Raw genomic sequence first — 24498 nt, forward strand, 5'->3', positions numbered from 1 at the left:
TAAAACATTTCGCTAACAACTTTCATGGTTCACTGGCAAAGGAAAGAAGGCTTATTAGCTTGGCACCCTAGATATGGCCTTGTCCATATGGTAAAAAACATACCAGATTTTAAAAAGTCAATCAAACCATTCTGGTCTAGCTATTAAAATAAACAGCATGGTCAATAAAACTGGTTGTGTTATTTAAGTCCGTCTGTTGTTCTCCCAAAAGACTGGAAGAGCTTTACTATCAGAGACTGAATCTGTATTTCTCTTTTAGCCTCAGCAGCTTCTAACACAAATCATGAAGCATGCTTATAAAGAACATATTTTCTACATACAAAAGTCAAGACACAGCTGACATATGGTCTAACAATGGGACAAAAATTTTAAATACAGATGAATTTAATGAGGCTCACAGAAGTTACATAATGTGCCAAACATCCAAGTAAGTGGCAGAATCAAGATGTGAATGTAAAGCCACCTGGGTCTACTGTGTCACCTGGATGCACTTGCTCCGCATGTGGAATGGAGACTGTCGAGACGATCACAAAGATAAAGGAAAAGTCCAGTAAAGGGATAATATATACTCTTATCTTAAAACTTATCCCCAGAATCCCGAAGAGTATCATAAGCAAAGAATCGAATTATTGAAACAAGTAATCACGGAAAGCAAGTCATGGTAACTTCAATATGAAACAATAAAGTACATATTTTATGGGAGGAGTTATCAACACACATTCCAAAGCTAAGCAAAATGTAAAGGGTAGTTGTGGTGAACAAGGACTAACAATTTTTAACGGTAGCTAATATTTCCTTACACTAAGTGCTCTTTTAATTCTCTGTAAGTAGATATTTATATATCTACTGGTGGTTCATTAATTTTTTTAGACATGTTTCTGGAATAGAAATCTCAGACATGAGGAAAGTTAGCAGTAAGTTTTCTTGGAAATATTAAAAAGGTAAGAAAGGTTCCAGTGCAATGAAAATATTTCTAATTCTGCACACATACACATTTTCCAAATTTTTAAGGGCACAAATTTTATTTCTTAACATTTAGCAATTTAGCATCAACACTGGTATAGCTAGTGAAAGTTAACAGTATGTACTTTATACAAATTGCTTAACATGGTTGTAGAAGACAAATACGGTATTTCATAACTAATCTTGAAAAAATGAAAATATCTATCTATTCATCCATTTATTTTTGTCATTGCCAACATTAGCTGTCAGAATTTCAGTCTGTACTGGGTATCTTTCCATGTTCTAGATTAATTGCTTCTAAAACAAAACAAAACAAAACAAAACACACCAACCTATCCATGCGTTTAAGGAGAGGTGCTTGGAATTTTGGTTTTGAAGAGGTTGCAATCAGATTCCCCATCCTGTTAGGGCTGATTCTGGTTGTGATTGTTCACATACAGTCAGTGGACAATTTCGGAAGAGGGATGACTCTGTGCTGCACACACCTCACATTAACACGAGGGCCAGGCTCTCAGCTGCACTATGACAGAGCAGTGCTCCCTAGGTGGCAGCACAGAAGCCTGGGACAGTGCTGCTACCTGAAGATACACAGACAGGCTATGCATCCGAGGCCAAGTGTGAGTCTGCATCTAAAGCAACCAGAGAGGGGTTCTGAAAGTAAGGTCCATGCAGACAGTGATCTCATCTGCTGAGTATGCCACACGTAAGATGCTTTGTTCTTTCAGATTCATGGCATAGTCTAAGAACGTGTCCCAGCTATTTACTTCCTGACTTTTGCGTATAAGTCAGTCCTTATTCTTAGAACATATGAAACAGAAAATGTGCATGTTATGACCAGCTGTTCGCATGATGAAAGAAAACTGCCTAAACACACACACACATACACACACACACACACACACAGAGCTTTCCACAGCCTAGAACTCTTAGCTTTAAGTACAGTTTAAAAAAAGTTGGATCAATTAGCAACCCTGTGAATACTGGAAACATCTTAGCAGTATCTCGGAGATGAAAGAATATAATACAGAATGGAAAAAGTCGGAAAGTTAAATTATGTCTGCAGTCATAATGAATCAAAGCCCAGAAGGAGGTCTGCAAATCAGCAGGTTCTAATGAAATATTAAGGTAAGTGATTATTGATGAAAAATGAAGAAGCCTTTTTGATTTCAGCAACCTTTAAATCACACCTAGCTAATTAAAACCCAAACGCATTCATTTATTCCTTGACAGGCATTAGCTATCCTTGAGTATAATGAGACATCATTTTGTGAGGTATGTATATAGTTGATCCTAGGTAAAAGGACAAAATGTGCCAGGAAAAGACATATCATAGAAGAGAAAAATCTAGCCTTTTTCAATATTTCATTTATCATTTCTAAGCTGGGAACTAAAAAAAAAAAAAATCACTTGAGACATTTCTCGTTTACCATAAATAAAACATCAATAACACTCTACACTAAATATTTATTAACATTGGACCTTATTTTAATTAATTACCATATAATGAATACAAGGCATTTATAATACTAATGTTTAATACTAATGTTATGCAATTACAGAGTAGTTTTTATTTTAATATATCACAGAGCTATTTAAAATGGCCTTATTATTTCACCTTGTGCTTCCCAGAGGGAAGCAGTAAATAGTCCCTCCAAAGGTGGGAACATCCACCGGCTGCATCCCAGGCTGAGGGAGACCTGACTCCAGCCCCAGGCCTGCACCATCTTCATTCATGTCCTCTCATATCACAAGCCTTAGTCTCCCATTCTGGAAGAGAATCTGTGGCTATTCAAGCTAAGCACTACACCAAATTTCTGCAGACTACATTGCTTCCTAATTACAGAAGGTAATCAAATGTCTGCAGCAGTGCACATTTTAGCACCAGTATCTAAGGTAAAAAGCTGCAGACATTGACTATAGCATCAAAATAAAAAGTTGAAAAGCCTAAAATAGGTTTTTACACACGAAAGATACTAAAAAAATACAGAATCATCATATGTCATACTCATGCAAAAACAATTTATGCGGCAAAATTTAGCTTCTCAGTGTCCTAGAACTCAAGAATATAGATGAGCTTGGTGGTGAAGGTGGCGGTGGAATAATAATAACAACAACAACACCATGCCTACTGAACTCTTTTTATGTGCCAGGCAGTATTCAACATGACTTATGTGAGGCTTCTGGACGAGATGGCAGAGTAGGCAAATACTGTACTCGCCTCCTCCCAGAACCACCTCAAAATGACAACTGAACTACAGAAAAACCATCATTGAGAATCGCCTGAAGTCTAGCTGAACAGGAGTCCTCTAAATAAGGACATACAGAAGAAGCCATGTCAAGACTGGTAGAAGCAGAGATGAGGAACGGGCTGGTCCCACACTGATGTGTGATCATTAAAAATCGGGAGGGATATCTTGGCTGTGGAGGTCCCCTCTGAACAGTGAGGAATCCCAACCTCACACCGGGCTCCCCAGCCCAGGGTTCCAGTACCAAGAAAAGAAGTCCCCACAAGTTCTGACTGTGAAAACCCATGGAGACTGTGGCATAGAGACTGAGTGAGACAGAGGGCATCTGGAGTCCTAGGTGTTCCTGTTAAAGGGACCACACATGGACTTACTCGCTGACAGACTCACTCTGAGCTCCAGTGCTGGAGTAGCAGCTCGAAAAGCGCCATGGACATACGGAGAGGCAGCCTGAGTATCCACCAATGGATGAATGGATAAAAAAAGGAGTGCTACATACACACAATGCAGTATTACTCAGCCATAAAACGAATAAAATCTTGTCATCTGCAACAACATGGATGGACCTAGAGGGTGTTGTGCTGAGTGGAGTAAGTCAGAGAAAGACAAATGTCATATGATCTCACTTATATGTAGAGTCTAGAAAACAGGATAAATGAACAAACAAAACAGAAACAAGCTCATAGATACAGAGAGCATTTCAATGGTTGCTGGATTGAGGATGGGGTTGGAAGAGATGGGTGAAAGGGTAGAGGGGATTAAGAAGTACAAATTAGGAGTTACAATGCAGAGTATAGCACGGGGAATAGAGTCAGTAATATTATAATAATTACGTATGTTATCAGATAGGTACTAGATTTATCAGGGTGATCACCTAATCAGTTATATAAATGTCTAATCACTATATTGTACACCTGAAACTTATATAATATTGTATGTCAACTGTATTTTAAAAACAAAAAAGATTATTTTTTAAAAATAGGAGTGGATGGCATTCTTTATTTTTATTTTTTATTATTTTTTTTAAGGAGGGCACAGCTCACAGGGCCCCATTCAGGGATCAAACCGGCAACCTTGGTGCTACTAGCACCACACTCCAACCAACTGAGCTAACCGGTCACCCCAAAAAAGATTATTAAAAAAGTAGTTATCTACACTGAGGGCTTGTGGTGCCCAAAGAAAATCTCTAAAACATCTGGGAAGTTAATTTAAAAATGGATTTTGGATTCAAGTCTTGATAAAGTCTCCCAAGCAGTTGAAAATGCATCTCACAACAGGGTTTCATATAAATCCTCATGAATTTATATTAATAGTTGATTGATATTTCATCCTTGTCCAGGAGTAAGAAGGAAAATAACACCAACATAAGACCACTAAATACCAGTAAGATTGGTACTTGAATCCATGGGTTTGGACTGTCTGACAGGAGAACTAGGAGGGTGGGTCAGATAATAAGATGAGTTATCACGCCAAACTTCTGGTAAAACAGGATCTTGGAGATTCTGTTAGAAGGAGAAAATCTAACAAAATACCAAGCAGCTCAAGGAGATTTTGACCACAGTGTGGCCAGCTCATCAGCAAAGACCCAAAATTCCGGTGCCCCGCCAAGGAAAAGACAGTACATCAAAAACGAACACACTCTGCTGGAAAACGATTTGCTTGATAACTACTATCAAGGTCTGAAATACATTTTGCTTATCCTCATATTTCTACAGAATATTTAAACTTTCTCTAAGGCTAAAATAATATATACATAAACAACCCCATTCCACAGTACTTCTACAAACAAATTGTGGTTTCAGGCAATGTTAATCAACAAAAAGAATTAAACAAGAAGGCTTTAAAATTAGCCATGACCTTATTTATGGCTTCATTACTTTCAAGATTTCATTTGTTGGTTTGTTATGTCACCTCAGCCTTAATGTAATTGCTGCATCTCTAACTATATTAGGATAGCTTAATGGATGGTGATTGCTTGTTTTCACTCACCAAAATTTAACATTTGCAGAACATATAACACCCAAGAGCCACTTAATTCACGCATGTATTAGATGAAGTTGGATTTATACTTTAAGACTTCTCCTCTCTTAGGATAGGATGATGTGAACCAGTATGACACACAGTCTCTTATAATTAGGGATGAGGCTAAAAAGGGAGGTCTTAGAGGCCCATAGATAACCATGCTGAGGGCTTAGACTGTGCTCTGGAGACGATAAGCCTCCACAGAATAATTTTAAACAAGTGAATGAGTTATCATTTTTATCTTAGATAAGAAATTTCAGCTACTGGGTAAAGAAGGGATTTGAGGAGAACAAGGCTGGAAGCAGGGAGGAGAGTTAGGAGGCTACTGCCAGTATCCATGTGCAGTGGTACAGAAGGAGAGAAAAGATTTGGAGTGATTTAGAATGTAAAATCGGTAGGCCTTGTACTTGACGAGTGTGGGGGAGGGAGGCTGGATGCAAAAGAAAGGCTTATGGCTTCAGCAGATGTGTGGGTGGTGACAGCATTCTCCGAGATTAGGCCCATGAAACTCTAGGAGGTTTGGAATGAAAAGTGATGAATTTGGTTTGGGAAAGTTTGGGTTTGGGTGCCTGAGAGACACAGGAAGCATGCCTTCCCAGCTGGCACTTAGGTCCAAGAATCTGGGGCTTCAAGGAGAGGGCTGGGCTAGTGCAGACTATGCATCACCCGGTGCCGCATGGTAGTTAGAACTTTACCCAAAAATAACCTCCAGGGAATCAGTGGTACATAGCTATTTTCCCAGGGAATCCAAAATTCAAGGGCAAGTGGAAGAGAATCTTTAAAGAGACTGTTAAGAAATAATCAGTAAGGAAGGAGGAAGGAAGAGATAGTACAAAGAAGAGCACAGTTTTAGAAATGCCCCAGAATGATCCAAAATGGAAAGAACGGAAGTGTTTATTGAATCAGGAATCTAGGAGTGCATTAGGGAACTAATACAAATGGCTGCTGTCACCAATTCCCACAAACTTACTGCCTTAAGATAACATAACTTTATTTTAGCTCTGGGGGGGTCAAAAGTCTAAAATGGCTTTCACTGGGCCAAAATCAGTTGACAGTTCCTTCTGGAAGCGCTAGAAGAGAATCTGTTTCCTTGCCTTTTCTGGCTTCTAGATTCGACTTGCATTCCTAGTCTCAAAGCTAGCAGCCTAGAATCTTCCCATCTCTCTCTGACTTTGAGTCTCCTGCCCTCTCCTTCACTGACAAAGACTACACTGGGCTCATCTGTCTTTCCCAGGAAAATTTCCCTATTTTAAGATCCTTACCTTCATCAGATGTACAATGTCCTTTTGCTATAAGACATCACATATCTTTGGGGAACTATTATTCTGCCTACCACATTTAGTGAACAAGATAGGAGAAAGAAGATACAGCAGTCCATAAGAAATCTAGATTAATCTTTCAAGAAGTTTGGATTATAAGTGAAGAGGAGAAAAAGGGGAGAAAATAGCTCGAGGCTAAAACAGAGTTGTTTTTTTTAAAAACAGATGACAAAGACATTAGCATGTTTACCAGCGATGCGGAAGTGCCAGCAGAGGCACAGGCTGAAGAAGGGACTAAGAGAAGACTGACAGAGCAGGCTGCTTGCGGGGGTTGGGATGAGAACGGGCAGAGTATTCACAGAGCTGGTCTGGAACAAGGAAAGCTGGTCTGTAGCAAGTAGGGAGATGTAGGTGGGTGGGAGGTGTGGAAAGGAGAGGCATGTGGCAGGGAACGACCAAGTTTGGAACATTTGCTGATGTGCCGAGAGCTGGCCGTGGTCAGAAATGAATAGCTCAAGACACTGAGATGAGGTGAGGTAGCTAGAGCACGTTCATTGGCAATGGCACCAACTTGCAAGACTCTTATGACAACGAGATTCATTACATTTGAGAATTACTTTCTCACATTCCAAGAAAAGCGGAGATAAACAATACCAAGGAAATAAAGTAAATCAAGTGGCATTTGACTTTCTGAATAGCAAATACAACTTAGTTATATGGCCCAACATTTTTAAAAGAGCACATGTTTAATAACTGCCTGTATCTAAGAAAATTAGTTTTGTGCTGTGTTTGCCAGACTTCCTTTTGACACAGCTGGATTCCAGTTTTAATGGGGGAAAAACAAGTTCACAAAGGTCTTTTCTTTTAAAATCGACATTTTCTCTCTAGTGGTAAAATGCATGCAAGAAGCATATGATTATGGCATTTATTTTTCCATTAAGGTGTCCTCAGCAAGCTGGGGGAGTCTAGCCTACTATTTTCCTGCTATTTAGATTTATAGCAGCACAGTACCTATTTTACTTCAATTATATTTGAGTACAATGCACTCTTGGTGGCAAATGATTGCATAGTGACAGTCAGCAAATGTCTATTAGACCTGTCTCTCTGTGGAGTTTTAACTACAGATTCGAGAATCTGGATATAAAAATATGAATTACATGGTGTCCTCAAGTTAAAAAAAAAATATGTTGACCAGCATTTCATTATTTCTTAGAATTCAGAGTATATTATGCTTTCAAATTAAAATTGTATACCTTACATGAAAAGAAACATTTTGGTTGTCAAAAAACACTGAATAAAGTTTAGAAATACCACACCTGTAGGTTGACCTTTTAAATAAAATAATTATTCAAGTATGTGAACAATGGAAATTTATGAATGTCAAGATAAAACTGTGTCCAGTATGGAAATTATAAATTATTCCACAGTTTCACTGTTAAGAGACCTTAATAAAGTAACTTATACTGGAGTTCCAATTTGTTTTTTCATTAGCCTGAGAATAGTGCTTTTCAAAGGGTGTATGAACTGGTTGCATTAGTCAACTGAGGTGCTTGTTGAAAATGTGGGTTCTCAGTCCCAAACCAGTTCTACTGAGTCAGAATACTTATGAGGGGAGGTCAACAAAACTACATTTGCGAGAAGGACTCCAGGTCCTTTGTACAAGTGTTAAAATGTTTAAAAATCACTGTTCTAAAAAACAGTCTGTGAGAGTTCTTAAGATCATGATTCCTGCCAATGCCATACTGTTTTGATTATTGTAACTTTGTAATATAGTTTGAAGTCGGGAAGTGTGGTGCCTCCAGCTTTGTTCTTTTTTGTCAGGATTGCTTTGGCTACTCAGAGTCTTTTGTGATTCCATTCAAATCTGAGGCCTTTTTTTTCTATTTCTGTGAAAAGTGCCATTGGCATTTTGATGGGGATTGCATTAAATCTTTACATTGCTTTAGGTAATATGGCCATTTAATTTAACTATGTAGATTCCTCCAATCCATGAATATGAAATGTCTTTCCATTTCTTTGTGTCTTCTTCAATTTCTTTCACTACAGAGTCTTCTAGTAAAAAGTATATAGATGTTTCACTTCATTTGTTAAGTTTTTTTCTTAGCTATTTTATCCATTTTTGTTGCAACTGTAAATGGGATTGTTTTCTTTTTCTATTTCATTGTTGGTATATAGGTACATTGTTGGTACAATGGATTTTTGTACATTGATTTTGTATCCTGCAACTTTACTGTATTTGTTTATTGCTTCTAATAGTCTTTTGGTAGTCTTTAGGGATTTCTATATATAGAATTATGTCATTTGTAAATAGTGACAGTTTTACTTCTTCATTCCCAATTTGGATACATTTTATTTCTTTTTCTTAACTGATTACTTTTGCTAGACTTCCACTACTAGGTTGAATAATACTGGCAAGAGTGGGCATCCTGTTTTGTTCCTGATTTTAGAGGAAAAACTTTCAGTTTTTCATAATTAAGTATGATATTAGCTGAGGGTTTCTCGTATATGGCCTTTATTATGTTAAGGTACTTTCCTTCTAAACATATTTTGAGTGTTTTAATCATAAATGGATTGTTTTATCTTGTCACATGCCTTTTCTTCAACTATTAATATGATCATATGATTTGTATCTTTTATGTGGTGTATCACATTGATTTAGATATGTTGAACTACCCCTGCATCCTTGGAATAAACCCCACTTGATTGTGATGTATTAACCTTTTAATGTATTGTCGTATTGAATTTCTAATATTTCGTTTAGGACTTTTGATCTATGTTTATGATATTGGCCTGTAATTTTCTGTTTTGTGTGTCGTCTTTGCCAGGTTTTGGTATCAGGGTAATGTTAGCCTCGTAAAATGAGTTGGGAAGTATTGCCTCTTCTTCAGTTTTTTGGAAGAGCTTGAGAAGGATAGGTATTAAATCTTTTGGTAGAATTCACCAGGGAACAGAATTAAGAGCCCAGAAATAAACCTACACATACGTGGGCAACTAATTTCGACAAAGCAGCCAAAATATACAATGGAGAAAGGAAAGCCTCTTCAATAAATGGTGTTGGGAAAGAAAACTGGAAAGCCACATGCAACAGAAACTAGATTTCTATCTAACGCCATTCACAGAAATTAGCTAAAAATGGATTAAAAACTTGAATATAAGAACTGAAACAATAAAATAAATAGAAGAAAACATAGGCACTAAACTTATGGACCTTGCTCTCAGAGGAAGTTTTGTGAACTTTACCCCGAAAGCAAAGGAAGTAAAAGCAGAAATAAGCAAATTGACTACATCAAACTAAAAAGCTGCACAGCAAAAGAAACTATCAACAAAACAAAAAGCCAACCAACTGAATGGAGAAAATACTTACAATTGATACTTCCAGTAAGGGACTAATATCCAAAATATATAAAGAACTTATACAACTCAATGATAAATAAAACAAACAAGCCAATTTTAAAAATGGGCAGAAGACCTGAATAGACACTTTTCCAAAGAAGACATACAGATGGCCTACAGGTATACAAAAAAAATGCTCAACATCACTAGTTCTAAGGGAAATGCAAATCAAAGCTTAATGAAATACCACCTCACACCTGTTAGAATGGCTATTATCAATAAGAGAAGAAATAACAACTATTGGAAAGGATTTGGAAAAAAGGGAACCCTCAAATACTGCTAGTGGAAAGGTAAATTGATGCAGCCACTATGGAAAACAGTATGCAGCGTCCTCAAAATATTAGGAATAGAGACACCATATGACCCAGCAATGCCTCTTTTCGGTATCTACCTGAAAAATTTGAAAACACGATTGCAAAAATGTATGTACTCCTATGTTCATTGCAGCATTATTCACAATAGAAAGACATGGAAACAACCTAAGTGTCCTTCAACTGGTAATTAGATAAAGAAGATACTGTATATATATATATATGAGAGAGAGAGAGAAATGAATACTACTCAGCCAGAAAAAAGATGAAATATTGCCATTTGCAAAAATATGAATGGATCTATCCATTCATGCTAAATGAAATAAGACAGATGGAAAAGGACAAGAACCATATAATTTCACTCATATGTGGGATAAAAACAAAAACAATGACTGAACAAACAAACTCACAGATACAGACAACAGAATGGTGGTTACCAGATGGGAAGGGGGTGGGGGAGGATGAAGAGGATAAAGGGAGTCAAATATATGGCGATGGAAGGAGACTAGACTTCAGGTGGTGAGCACCCGATGGCGTATACAGATGTTGTATTATAAAAGTGTACACATGAAATTTATATGTTATTAACCAATGCTACCCCAATAAATTTAATTTTATTTTTTTTAAACTCACGATTCCTGCCTGCCTGCCTGGAGACAATGATATAAATAGAAATGTCAAAATTTTAGACAAAGTTTGAGAAGTTCAAGTTTCCATTATTTCCATGAAGCATCACAAGCTTGGAATCAACAAGAATTTCATGAAAGTAGAACATAAAGAGCTTCAAAGACTTTCATAAAAGTACAAAATGGAGACCTTCGAACTGTCAAAAGGACAGACTGAAATCGATTGGGAGATCACGTTTTGACACCACTACCCACTACTCACGCTCAAGTAAGCCATTTTACAGTAGTCGGTACTTTCTTTTATTCCAAGTATTTATACTGTAGAAACAATCTGGAGTGTCTCATACTGAACTCAGTAAGTCCTAATTTAAAGAGAAACTGTTCATCATACGATGTGATTGATGGCAAATACTTAGAGACCAAGCTATTTAATGACTGAAGAGGCATCAGCACAATTGCATCCCCGCACTTTTATATGCATGCTAAATATAAGGAATAAAACCTAACTGCATTCATTTCAATTTTGTTCCTTGCTTGTTTCTGCATCCAGGTGGGGATGCTGTGCTTTCCTGAGAGTAACCACTCATTTTCTAACTAACAATAGCAACATCAAAGACTTAAATAGTGCTTACGGTGGACCAGGCACAGTGCTAAGTGCTTTATATGTGCTAACAGACTTAGTCCTCCCAAAGGCTAATGAGGTAACTACCACTGTTATTCCCATTTTGCAGATGAGGAAAATGAAGCATAGAGTTTACACAGCTGATGGTGAAGAGCCCAGAATCAAACTCCGGCCGTGTGCCTCCATAGCTGATGCTCTTGTACATTATATTCGACTTCCTCCTACTTTACTGCAGAATTGTTGCTAGTGGTAGGAGTTGCCTGCAGACAGTAGTATATCAGGGTTAAGGATCCATGCTAGCAAACATTTGATGGATAGCATTTCTTTAAATGGAGGCTAAATAAAATGAAAGGTGGAAGTGCTAACTGAGCAACAATCGAGATTTTCGTACATTGCTTAATTTTAAAAAATACTGCGGAAATGCTTTGACCAGGGGATACTTCTCCACTATGTTCTGAAAAGAATGATTCCCTTTGGGCTCCTGTGTGCATGATTCGCTCCCCTCAGAATGGTACTGGCTCCATGGAACGGAAGCCTGATGGAAGCTGACTGAAACAAGCAAGGGGCTCAGTTCCACAGACAACAAGGAACAGAGGGGAGGCAGGCCAGGACTGTAACCAGGCTGTTTCCCTCTTCCTCCATGCAGCCTTCATCCGCAGGGCGGCTAGATGCACCCACTTTGGAGCACCCATCCAGGAAGGTTCCAGGAAGGGAGAAGGGAAATGCCAAAAGGAATAAACTGAGTCAGATCCATAGGAAAAAACTAGTTTTGTGGGAAGCCCCATCCTACATCTGCTTCTAACTCATTAGTCAGAACAATGTTACATGGTCACCTCTTACTGTAGGGGAGGCTGGGATACTGAAATTTTTAGCTGGGCACATTAGCAGCCAGAACGAAATTAGGTTTCTATTAAGTAAGGAAGAAAAGAGAACAGACTATCTTCAGACTGTCACCTGACTGCCTGGACTCCCATGAAATCCAAAAATTTGAATAGTAAAGCTCTTCACACACCTATTGCAGATTTTGGTGAAATTTACTTAGCTGATGGAAGTTTCTTTATTGGGTATATTCTTCATATTCTTCAAGTTTTATGTTCCCAAATGAATGGCTCTTTTTAAAGAGCTAATAGAAGCATATTATGGGCCATCTTATAAATGTGGTATTTCACAGTCTGAATTTAAGTTTATAGATATGAAGGCACCAAAAAATCCTACTTTCACTGTCTGTTCACTTCCATTTCTATCCAAAATAATACAAGCAAGGTGGACTTGCTGCATGAATGATGTATCGATGCAGCATACAGGCCAAAGACCATTGGATACAGACAAGCAAAAAACTGCAGAAATCTGAGAATAGTGAAGGGTGAACTGAGTCAGCCCGTGGCTTGTGGGGGTAGGCAAACAAACTCAAATGAACCTGCCAAGGAGCAGCCACCACCATATTCATGATTTGTGCAAGAGTTTTTAGATTAAAAAAAAAATTATCAGCCACATTAAATTAATGTTATTCATTTGAATATAATGCTTTTGCTGTTTTGTTTGTGTTTAATTTGTAAAGATGTTTGGTTTTATATTTGTATAACGGCTGTAAACAGGAGTTTAGTCTTATTTTATTTTTATACATATTTAAATAACACTATAATCAAAACAATTTAATTCTGTACTGCAGTATCAAGAGATTGTCTTTCCTTTAAAAAGTGTCTCCACACTAATCAAGTCTGAGAAACACTTCTCTATAGCTTTCTTTCTGGGGGAAAAAAAAAAAAGGTGATGCCATTATTTCTAAGTCAAATTCATATTCAGTTCCTGGTTGGTGAGGTACTTCATAGGTGCGACAAGTCCCAACTTTTTGGGGTTGGTAATATCATTGTTTAATGGGCATCTTACACTCTGCACAAAAAAATTACAAAAAACTAAACTTGGGTTTCTGTGATCCTTTTTTAAAAAAGCTAAATGATCTCTCTCGTGTGTTGGAAGTGTCTTAGAAATGCTCTAGTCCAATCATCGTTTGGGGGCACAAGTGCACAGAACTGTACAATCCCTGATAGACGATGTCTAGGCTGTGCCTGCGTGAGGCTGAGGGGGGCTTCTGAACACAGTGATGTCTGGGATGTGATTTTAAGCTGGTCACTGCTTGCTGTGATTCATTCCCATGACTTAAGTCTTATCTGGAGTGTTCTGCTCAGTGTTTTTTCTTTTTTTCCCAATGTTCCAATGCTGAGTGAGTTTTTGATGGAAATTAGTGAGGGGGCTGAGGTCAGGGTGAGTTCATCATGGCGCACAGTCGAGATGCAGGCAGGATGCTGGAGCCCAGTCACAGACAGGGCTCGGAGCAGGTAAGCCCTTTTGAAAATTGGCACAAGTCTTCAGGAGAGATTTAGACTTTTGGGGGCCCTGCGGTTTAAATAACCATTTCTGGACCTCGGGAAGCTAGAAAGATCGCTTCTGACTACCATCTCTCATGTCAGGAGGCACTTCTGAGCCATCCGAACAACTTCGACAAGCACATCCACTGTTTTTTTAGATTTTTAAAAGAGATATAAAAGGTGCTGAAAATGATTAATGCTTTTATCAATGATCAATAACACATTAACTAATTTTCTTTTAGTTTTTCTAAGTTACAAACTGGCAACACCAGAGTTTCTACTGTCCTTTCTCCCAAGAAAACACTTTCAATGGGACAGTCATGGCCTTGAAATGCTATTTGACCTTCTATAAGCGACAAAAACCCAGTAAGAAATGTTTTAAGAAAATGTCACCGTCACTGATAGTAATCCTAGTCCTTGAATCCCAATATATCTGTGTTAGTCTAAGTACTACGAACTTTCTAGGTGATCACACCAAAGGAGTTTTAAATCAACCACAAGCCTCCTATGTTAACTTATTCTCTCATTACAGTCAACATCAAGTAGATTTTTCACAAAACAATAAACAAAAGCCAACAAAAAGCTAAAAAAAGGAAACAACAAAACAAATATCTGACTATAATTTTTTACCTTATGATCTGCTTCTCCTTTTGCTGTTCTTTAAAATGCTCCCTTATGGGTTTGCCTAGGGTTAACTGTTCATTTGCAAACCTTTACTAAAAATAGTTGGATAGCAGGCAGTAAATAACTAAAACATAGACTAGCAAAATGTAGCAGCCAGTAACATTTTATGGGTGCTATAGATGAAATAATTCCAGTACGTCTCTGGTCTTGCAGGGATACCAGTCATACTAGCATCAGACATGGGGACTTGTTAGAAATGCAAATTCTCGGGCTCCACTCCAGACTGACTGAATCAAAATCTGGGTTAATCGACCTGTATTTAAAGAAGTCCTCCAGGTGATTCTGTTGCATGCTAAAGTTTGAGAACCACTAGTTTTAAGTGAAATTTGATATTTTTAATGTTCAAAGCCCAGCTCCCTTGCAGAGCAACAATGACAAGAAATCATTATAAGAAGTGATGGGATTAGCGTATTTTTTATGACAATAACATGCATATGTTTCAAATAAAAAGAAATGAGTATTATTTTCCTCGTGAACCAAACTTTATATAGTGTTTGCCTATATGGAGGAAGGGGTGGGAAAACATCTATTTTTAAATTGTTTCAGCTAAAATTTGAAAGAAATATATAGCCATTAACATACTGCACTATTTAGTGCTACGCTGATATAGAATCCGACCTGTGGTCTGTGGCTATTAACAAGCAAGTCGAAGATTGGTTATACTGTACATCTCATTCACTAATTCTTTCATAATATTAAATCATGTCACCAAAAAAAGTGGTCCTTCTAAATAAATCACAATTAGAACAAATCATGTCATTACCCATCGATTTAATTACCACAACTGGAGGATTTCCTAGTAATAAAAGGAAATATGGCTTAAGCAGAAGAGCCATAATTTCAAATTCGCTTTTTGTTTGAGTTATAAACGAAAGATTAGTTCTCCAGTTTAAGAACATTCCTGAGAAAAGGATGAAATATGTTGGAATCATTAGAAAAACTATCAAAACCTGTGTTGCTCCCTCCTTCCCTTAGGCTTCAATTCGCGTAAACTCAATACTTTTACAAACAATGACTTTTTAAAAGGCCATTAATAAAAGGCAGTTCTGGTGTGAGGACCGATGAACAATCTACTCCTTTGTCAAAAACTATATAAAAATCGATTTGGAAGCAATACTCTGATTCCTCCTGGAGCCTACCTGTCTACAGGTGAAGATTTGGAATTCCGCGGCTTCTTTACTTGGGCATACAAAGCATCCATCATATGTCCTTCTCTTGGGCTCTGAGGTCTGGCGTTGAGAGCCATGGAACCCTCATAAGACGAAATTGCCCCGTACATCAACTCATCATCACAGCCAAGTGTCCGATGAAAGTCTTGGATTTCAGCATAGTCACGTTCTCGAGCTTGTCGCTCTCTAAATTCTCGAGTTTTGGCTTGAATCCTGTAAAATTGTAACAAAATTGAAATAAGAGAAGCCTGCTTTAAGAACTGCATATAGAAACATTCATCAAAATATGTTGTAAAACACATTTCATTTCATACAACTATAATAAAATTGATAGTATAAATGTTATACTCATTTTAGATTGTCAAGGTAATGCCATGGACGTTCAAAAATAATCATTTCAGATAGCTTATATTCATGTAAATAACATATAGTCATGATTTACATCTTAATTTAAATTTGCATTTATTAACTAGGTTTAATAATTTACCAGGAAAAGATAGTTTTAGGCATTCACTTGGGTTTTACTCATGAAATCTTTTAAGGCAAGAAGTGAATTTTTTAAAGTTACACATACTGTATATATACACATTCATGAGTGGGTGCATAATTTATAAATATTATTAATTATAAATATAACATACACATTCAACATACTATGAAACTAAATATGAATCCACACTATAATTCTTTACTAATGGCAAAAAAAGATCTCAGTTTAATGACACCAATTTCAATTTTATGTGATGTATACAGAACTGGCAAATCCTGAGATAAACGACAAGAAGGCATGTATCCAATCAAATTCTGAAATAAAAGTTGCCTGTGCTATAACTAAGGAACTGACCTTAAATAACTACTTTCGCTTAAGATGTATTTAAATATTTCCTAAGATTTTATTAAGCTAGTTAGTACAAAATCCTCTTCAACCAATAATATATTGACATAATTTATGTTCTAAGTCAATCTTATTTATCTAAAAATAGAATTTTGATGATTTTTGATGGTGTGTGATGGGGAAAATATTTTTGATCATGTTTAATGGAAAAAATAATTACAAATGCAAATGTTTACTTAAAAATGAAGTCTTATTTATATAAAACAATGTTTTAGACTGAGTTTAATATTTTACTGCACAGTTGTTTGCTTTTTTCACATTTGAAATAGACCACTGCTTGCATAAATAACATATAAATATATATTCAAAAGAATACAGAAAAGATACAAAAATGAGATGATGATAGAACAAAAAAAGAAAACTATAAACTGAAATCCCTCATGAATAGAGGAATAAAAATCCTTAACAAAATATTAGCAAATAGAATTTAGCAATATATAAAACAAACTATGACCAAGTGATGTTTTATACAGGAATGTAAGCCTGGTTCAACATTCAAAAATCAATTAATGGGGGTGGCAGATGGCTCAGTTGGTTAGAGCGCGAGCTCTGAGCAACAGAACTGCGGGTTAGATTCCCACATGGGCTTGTGAGCTGTGCCCTCCGCAACTAGATTGAAACAACTTGAGCTGAGCTGCCACTGAGCTCCTGGTGGGAGGCTGGATGGCTCAGTTGGTTAGAATACCTGCTCTTAACCATAAGGTTGCTGGTTCGCCTCCCACATGGGATGGTGGCTGTGCCCCCTGCAACTAAGATTGAAAACGGTGACTGGTCTTGAACCTGAGCTGCACCCTCCACAACTAAGATTGAAGGACAACAACTTGACTTGGAGCTGATGGGTCCTGGGAAAAAAACACACTGTTCTCCAATAAAAACCTGGAAATACACACTGTTCCCCTTCCCCAGTAAAAAAAATCTTTAAAAAAAAAATCAATGTAATTTACTATATTAATAGGCTAAAGATTAAAATCACATGCTTATATAAATTGAGAAAGACAAAGCATCTGCTAAAATTACACACCCACCATGACAGAAACTCTCAAAAAACTAGTAATATGGAAGATCTAACTTCCTAAACTTGATAAAGAGCAGCTACAAAAAAGCCTATTGGTAACATCATACATAATGGAGAAAGACTGAATGCTTCCCTTAAGATTAGGAGAAAGGTAAGGAGATCTGTTCCCATCACTGTAATTCAATGTAGCATTGGAAATTCTAGACAATGCAATAAGCTACAAAATGAAATAAATGGCATACAGATTAAAAAGGAAGAAATAAAACCATTTTTATTTGTAGATGACACCATGATCTATATAGAAAATCCCAAGGAAGCTACAAAAACTTCTAAAACTAAAAAGCAAGTTCAGCAAGGTAACAGGATACAACATTAACATACAAAAATCCATTGAATTTCTATATGCTGGCAATGAACATGGAAGTTGAAATGAAAATATACTGCCATTTATAATCACTAAAAATGAAATGTATAGATACATAAATATAAACAAACTAAAGGTTGGTTTACAGAAATGTATAAAAATATACAGATATAAATGTAACTAACAAGTCCAGGGCTTGTATGCTGGAAATCACACAATGCTGATGAAAGAAATCAAAGAAGATCTAAAAAATAGAGAGACATACTGTGATCATAGATGAAAGACTCAACATAGTAAAGAATTTTCTGGAAGTCCTAACCACAGCAATCAGACAAGAAAAAGAAATAAAAAGCATGCAGATTGGAAAAGAAGAAGTAAAACTCATCATTTACAGAAGACATGATACTATACAGAGTACCAAAAAAATCCACCAAAAACTATTAGAACTAATATCCAATATACGAATTCAGTAATAGCAGGATACAAAATTAATATTCAGAAATTGTTTGAGTTTTTATACATCAATGAACTATCAGAAAGAGAAATGAAGAAAACAATCCCATTTATAATTGCATCAAAAAATAAAATACCTAGGAATCAATTTAACCAAGGAGGTAAAATACCTGTACTCAAAAAATTATAAGACATTCAAGAAATAAATTAAAGACACAAATAAATGGAAGCATATACCCTGCTCATGGATAGGAAGACTAATATAGTTGCAATGTCCCTACTAACCAAAGCAACCTATAGATTCAATACAATCCCTATTAAAATACCAAGGCATTCTTCACAGAACTAGGACAAATAATCCAAAATTTATATGAACCATAAAAGACTCTAAATAGCCATGGCAATCTTGAGAAAGAAAAACGAAGTTGGAGGTATAATGCTAACTGATACCAAACTATAATACAAAGCCATAGTAATCAAAACAGCATGGTATTGGCATAAAAACAGACACATACATCAACAGAACAGAATGGAGAGCCCAGAAATAAAGTCATATCTATACGGTCATTTACTTTATGACAAAGGAGGCAAGAATATACAATGGAGTATAGACAGTCTGTTCAATAAATGGTGCTGGGAAAACTAGACAGATATATGCAAAAAAAAAAAAAAAAAGAAGTAAAAAGAAAAGGAACTGGACCACCTACTTACTCTATATACAAGAATAAACTCAAAATGGATTAAAGACTTAAATGTAAGACCCAAACCATAAAGCTCTGGAAGAAAACATAGGCAGTAAACTGTCCGACATTGCCCTTAGTAATATTTTTTTTTTCTGATTTATCTCCTTGTGCAAAGACAACAAAATAAAAAAATAAATAAATGGGACTACATCAAAATAAAAAATTTTTTTCACAGCAAAGGAAACTGTCAACAAAATGAAAATACATCTTACTGAATGGGAGCAGATTATTTGTCAATGATACATCTGATAAGGGGTTAATGTCCAAAATTTATAAAGAACTCATACAACTCAACACCAAAAAACCAAACAATCCAATTAAAAAATGGGCAGAGGCCCTAAATAGACATTTCTCCAAAAAAGACACACACATGGCCAATAGAGACATGAAAAGATGCTCAATGTCACTAATCATCAGAGAAATGCAAATTAAAACCACAATGAGCTATCACCTCACAATTGTCAGAATGGCCATCATCAATAAATAAAAATACAAGTATAGATGAGGATGTGGATGGAGAAAAGAGAAACCTCATGCACTGTTGGTGGACTGCAAACAGTTTGGTGGGTCCTCAAAAAAATAAAAATAGAATTACCTTATGACCTAGAAATTTCACTCCTGGCCATTTATCGGAAAAAATCCAAAACACTACTTTGAAAAGATATATGCACCCCTATGTTCACTGCAGTGTTATTTACAAGAGCCAAGATATGTCCATCAATAGATTGGGTAAAGAAGATGTGATACATATATACAATGGAGTATTACTCTACCGTAAAAAAGAATGAAATCTTACCATTTGCAACAACATGGATGAACCTAGAGAATATCATGCTAAGTGAAATAAGTCACACAGAAAGACAAAAACATATGATCTCACTTATATGTGGAATCTAAAAAATAAAATAAATGAACAAACAAAACAGAAACAGACTTACAGATAAAGGGAACAAACTGATGGTTACCAGATGGAATGGGGGTTGGGGACTGAGTGAAAAAGGCGAAGGGATTAAGAAGTACAAATTGGTAGTTACAAAATAGTCATGGGGATGTAAAGTACAGTATAGGGAATATAGTCAGTAATATTGTAATAACTATGTATTGTGCCAGGTGGGTGCTAGACTTATTGGAGGAATCACTTCATAAATTATATAAATGTCTAAACACTGCACTGTACACCTGAAACTAATATAAATAATACTGAATGTCAACTATAACTGAAAAAAAAATTTAAATTAAAAAAATATCTTAAAAAATAAATTCTAAAATGCTTTATAAAAATAAAAGATTCACTCAAAAAGAAAAAAAATGTCAATTCTTTCCAAGGTGATATACAGGTTTAATGTAACTCCTATAAAAATCTCAGCAAGATTCCTGTAGATACAGACACGATTATTTGTAAATTTAAATGGAAAGGCAAAGGATAGATAGAATAGCTAAGCAATTATGGAAAAGAACAATGAGGTGGGAACAGTCACACTCCATGATTGCAAGACTTGTAATATCACTATAATAATTAAGACTCTGTGGTTTCTGTGAAGGGACAGACACACAGATCAATAGAACAGAATTAAAAACCCAGAAATAGCCAATAAATATGACCAACTGATTATCACAATTGTGCAAACACAATGCAATGGAATAAAATAGCCTTTTTTTTTTTTTTTACAAATAGTGCTGGAGCAATCAGATATCCACAGACAAAAACAAAACAAAACAAACACACAAAAAACACCCTGAACTTAAACTTCACACCTTATACAAAAATTAGCTCAAAATTGATCACAGATTTAAATGTAAAACTATAAAACTTTGGAAGAAAAACATAAAAGCTTTAGCACCTAGTGCTTGGTGAAGAATTCTTAGAAATGATATCAAAAGCATGACCCATAAAAGGAAAAAAACCAGATAAACAGAACATTATCAAAATTAAAAGCATTTCTGTGAAAAACTCTTATTAAGAGAATGAAAAGACAGGACTTCAAGAAAATGTTTTCAGATCACATATTTGACAAAGGACTCATGTCCAGAATATATAAAGAACACTCAAAACTCAAAAGACATGAAGCAATATTTTTCTGAAAAGAATACACAGATGACAAATAAGATCATGAAGAGATGTTCAACATCACCATCCATTAGGGAAATGCAAATTTGAGACCACAATAAGCTATCACTCCACACCTATTAGATCAGCTGAAATTAAAAAAAAAAAAAAGTGATAATATTAAATGCTGGCAAGGAATCAGGAAAACGGGATCTCTCACACATTGCTGTTGGAAATGTAAAATGGTACAGACACTCTGGAAAACAGTCTGACAGTTTCTTACAAAACTAGACATACACTTACTGTAACACTCAGCAATCGCACAGCTGGGCATTTATCCCAAAGAAATGAAAATTTAAGTCCACACAAAATCCTGGACACAATTGTTCATAGATATTTCTAATATTTAACAACTGGAAATAGCCAAAATGTCCCACAAAAGGTAAATGATTAAGAAACTCAGGTACATATACATCACAGACTCCTACTCAGCAATACAAATGAACAGACTACTGATACACATAGCAACTTGAATTGATCTCAAGGGCATTAAGCTATGTGGGGAAAAAAAAGTCAATCTGAAAGGTCGCATACTATAAGATTTTGTTTCTATAACATTCTCACAATGATAAACTTACAGCCATGGTGAACGGACTAGTGGTTGTCAGGGGTAAGCTGTGGTGGGAGCAGAGGGGTGGGTGTCACTATACATAGAAGCATGAAGATCTTCGTGATGGAATAGTTCTGCCTCATCATTGCAGTGGTGGTCACATGAATCTGCACATGTGCTATGATGACACAGAACTATATACACACATGGTGCCAATGCCAATTTCCTGGTTTTGACATTGTATTGTAGTCATGTAAGTTGTAGCTGTTGAGGGAAACTGGATGAAGGGTACACAAGACCTCTCTCTGTACCATCTGTGCAACTTCCTAAAAATCTAAAATTATTTCAAAATAAAGTTTGTTTGTTTGTTTTCCAAAAGCTGGAATATTGTCACATAGCATTACAAGCAAAATTTTCATTTTTCTCTCTTGTTTTTCTCTTTTATCACCATTATGCCAGTCTTGTTTTCCAAATTTTGGACCCACCAGGTCAAATTGCTCTAATTTCCCAGGTATAAAATGGAAGTACTTAAAATTCACTTGCTCAGAGCCTCTCAAAAGGGGTCCAGTGACATTTGAGAAAGGACAATTTGTGGTTGTTCAGAACTTCTTACACAACTGGTTCCAGTCACGTATCACAGATCAGTGTCTCCCAGCCGTCAGAGCAACAAAAATTGGTTCATATATTCCCCAAACCTCTCTAGGATAGGATCTTATTTCCCGAGTTGAGAACCAATGCCTTTCTTACCTTATAAGAGAATATTGGAAAATTAGAAATTTTTATCAGGAGAGGCCTAGAATCTAATATACCTAAGTCCCATATACAGTCTCTGTAACAAAAATAGCAACTCAAAATCTAATGTCAAATTTACCTAATTTATACTAGATTTTTTGTTATAGTCTACTTAATTCATTTAGAACAATGACAGTGAAGGATGTTATAAAAGCTGATTACCACTAAATACTAAATACTCGTATCCATGATGAAAAGTTCAGGTAATTCAGAAATAATTTTATTCTTTGTACTATACTGTACTATGTTTTTGACTCTATTCAGCCAAAGCAACTACAGAGTAAGGAAAATGACTTCTTTTCTTTAACTCAATGGGATATTAACTTGAAGCTCAATTATGATTACTTATCTGACAATCTACTTTACGACTGTTTTTGGTTATATCGGACAATCACCTAATCTTATAGGTAATATCCAGGGTGACTGGGCATTCACGTAAGTCTTGAAGTTTGGAAACCTGAAGAAATTTGGAGAACTACAATAGAAATAAAGCCAGAAGTTCAGAATTTAGAGAACCTCCTGAAATCAAGGGAGCGACAGATTGGTTCTTAAATGAGTGAACCCTATGGTGCTTGAACTTTAGTTCATTGAAAGTGAAGATAATCCAGCTTACTTATGTTGGAAAGTGCAGCCCTGTTAAGAAAGGAAGCCATCACAAAAAGAAAATATGAACATTCTCATCTCCAAGAAAGCATGAACCTAGTCTCGCCAAACTTCTTGCACATCAGTTTCATTATATTATTGATGGGATGGAGACTAGAACGTTCTTTTGTTTCAAATCAGAGAAACAAATGGTCATTGGGGGTCAATTTCTACCAAATCAATTGCTCAGGAGAAATGATCAGCAGCACGAGGTACTATTCATAAAGCCCAGTTCTCAATTGCTTTCTTCTACCCAAATTTACACATTCTTACTAATTGCCTCTAATCATTGAATCCAACAAACATTACAGTCACATCAATGTTACCTTCTAAAACCATTTTTTCTAAGCTCCAACAACAAAAGAAATGATATTTTTATTGTTTATTTTGTCATCACCAATGAATTTATCTCCAAAGTTATAAAAGCTGTTTGCACCCCTCCTTTCCACCCAGGTGGCTCACACTTGTGATGAAAACATTAGAATAAAACTACAGCATACCTGTGGAGGACAAAGACGAGAGTAGTGCTCGCAAAGGCTAACAAATCTGATTACTAGCCTGAACTAATGTGCATCTTAAAGTTCATTCTAGAACTTTAAGTGTCTTACAAAACTAGACATACACTTACTGTATGTCTAATGAAGCTTGCTGTGCAAATGACACTGAAAAGCAGATTTTTAAAACTAGGAACGCATTGTGGGTTTTGTGAATTTTCGTGACAACTTGCAGTCAAATTAAGACACAAATGATTTTCTTTATTATATACTTTTAGACTTGAATGTCTTGCTTATTATAAAGTGGGAAGAGACTTTGTAATACAACAAAAGAGTTATATTTACATGTTATATGTTTTCATTGTTTATGGAGGAACTTATTTCAGGAAAGAAATAATTGGCTGAGGGGAGAAAATAATTTTGGTTACCTAATAAAAATAGCATAGTTTCTTAAGGAAACTCTTAAAAAAGATAATATATCTTGCAGTTGAGCCCTTAATGGTTCCAGATGGTCACTGCTATAAAAGGACACCCCCTCTATTCTTTTATGGAGACCCTTAGGTCACAAATTATCTCTAAGATATAAGAGTCATTCCTTTCTCTGAACAGTTAGGTTGTTGTTTAGCATTATCCCGCCCATTTATCTCAGGCCAAACCTCAGCAATGACAAAAGTCATTAGCCCAAAACTTAGCATAAGAAATAAATACATACTGCTTTAAGCATTTCAGAAAGTCTTTCCTAGTTATAAATGAGAACTATTCTGAAATTTAAAGGATTACAGACA

At 36.0% G+C, this 24498-nt stretch overlaps 1 protein-coding gene across 12 annotated transcripts in view; it reads right to left on the reverse strand.

The window, feature by feature from the left end:
• The window catches only part of PARD3 (par-3 family cell polarity regulator), a 609985-nt gene that overhangs the window by 123459 nt on the left and 462028 nt on the right, over nucleotides 1-24498 (reverse strand). For all 12 annotated transcript variants that reach the window (XM_033105853.1, XM_033105850.1, XM_033105852.1 and 9 more), the window contains one exon: nucleotides 15629-15871. In XM_033105853.1, the coding sequence (XP_032961744.1) occupies nucleotides 15629-15871 (243 nt within the window). The remainder of the gene's footprint in view (nucleotides 1-15628; nucleotides 15872-24498) is intronic.

Source organism: Rhinolophus ferrumequinum, chromosome 5, assembly GCF_004115265.2.
Source record: "Rhinolophus ferrumequinum isolate MPI-CBG mRhiFer1 chromosome 5, mRhiFer1_v1.p, whole genome shotgun sequence".
NCBI classification, from domain to species: Eukaryota; Metazoa; Chordata; class Mammalia; order Chiroptera; family Rhinolophidae; genus Rhinolophus; species Rhinolophus ferrumequinum.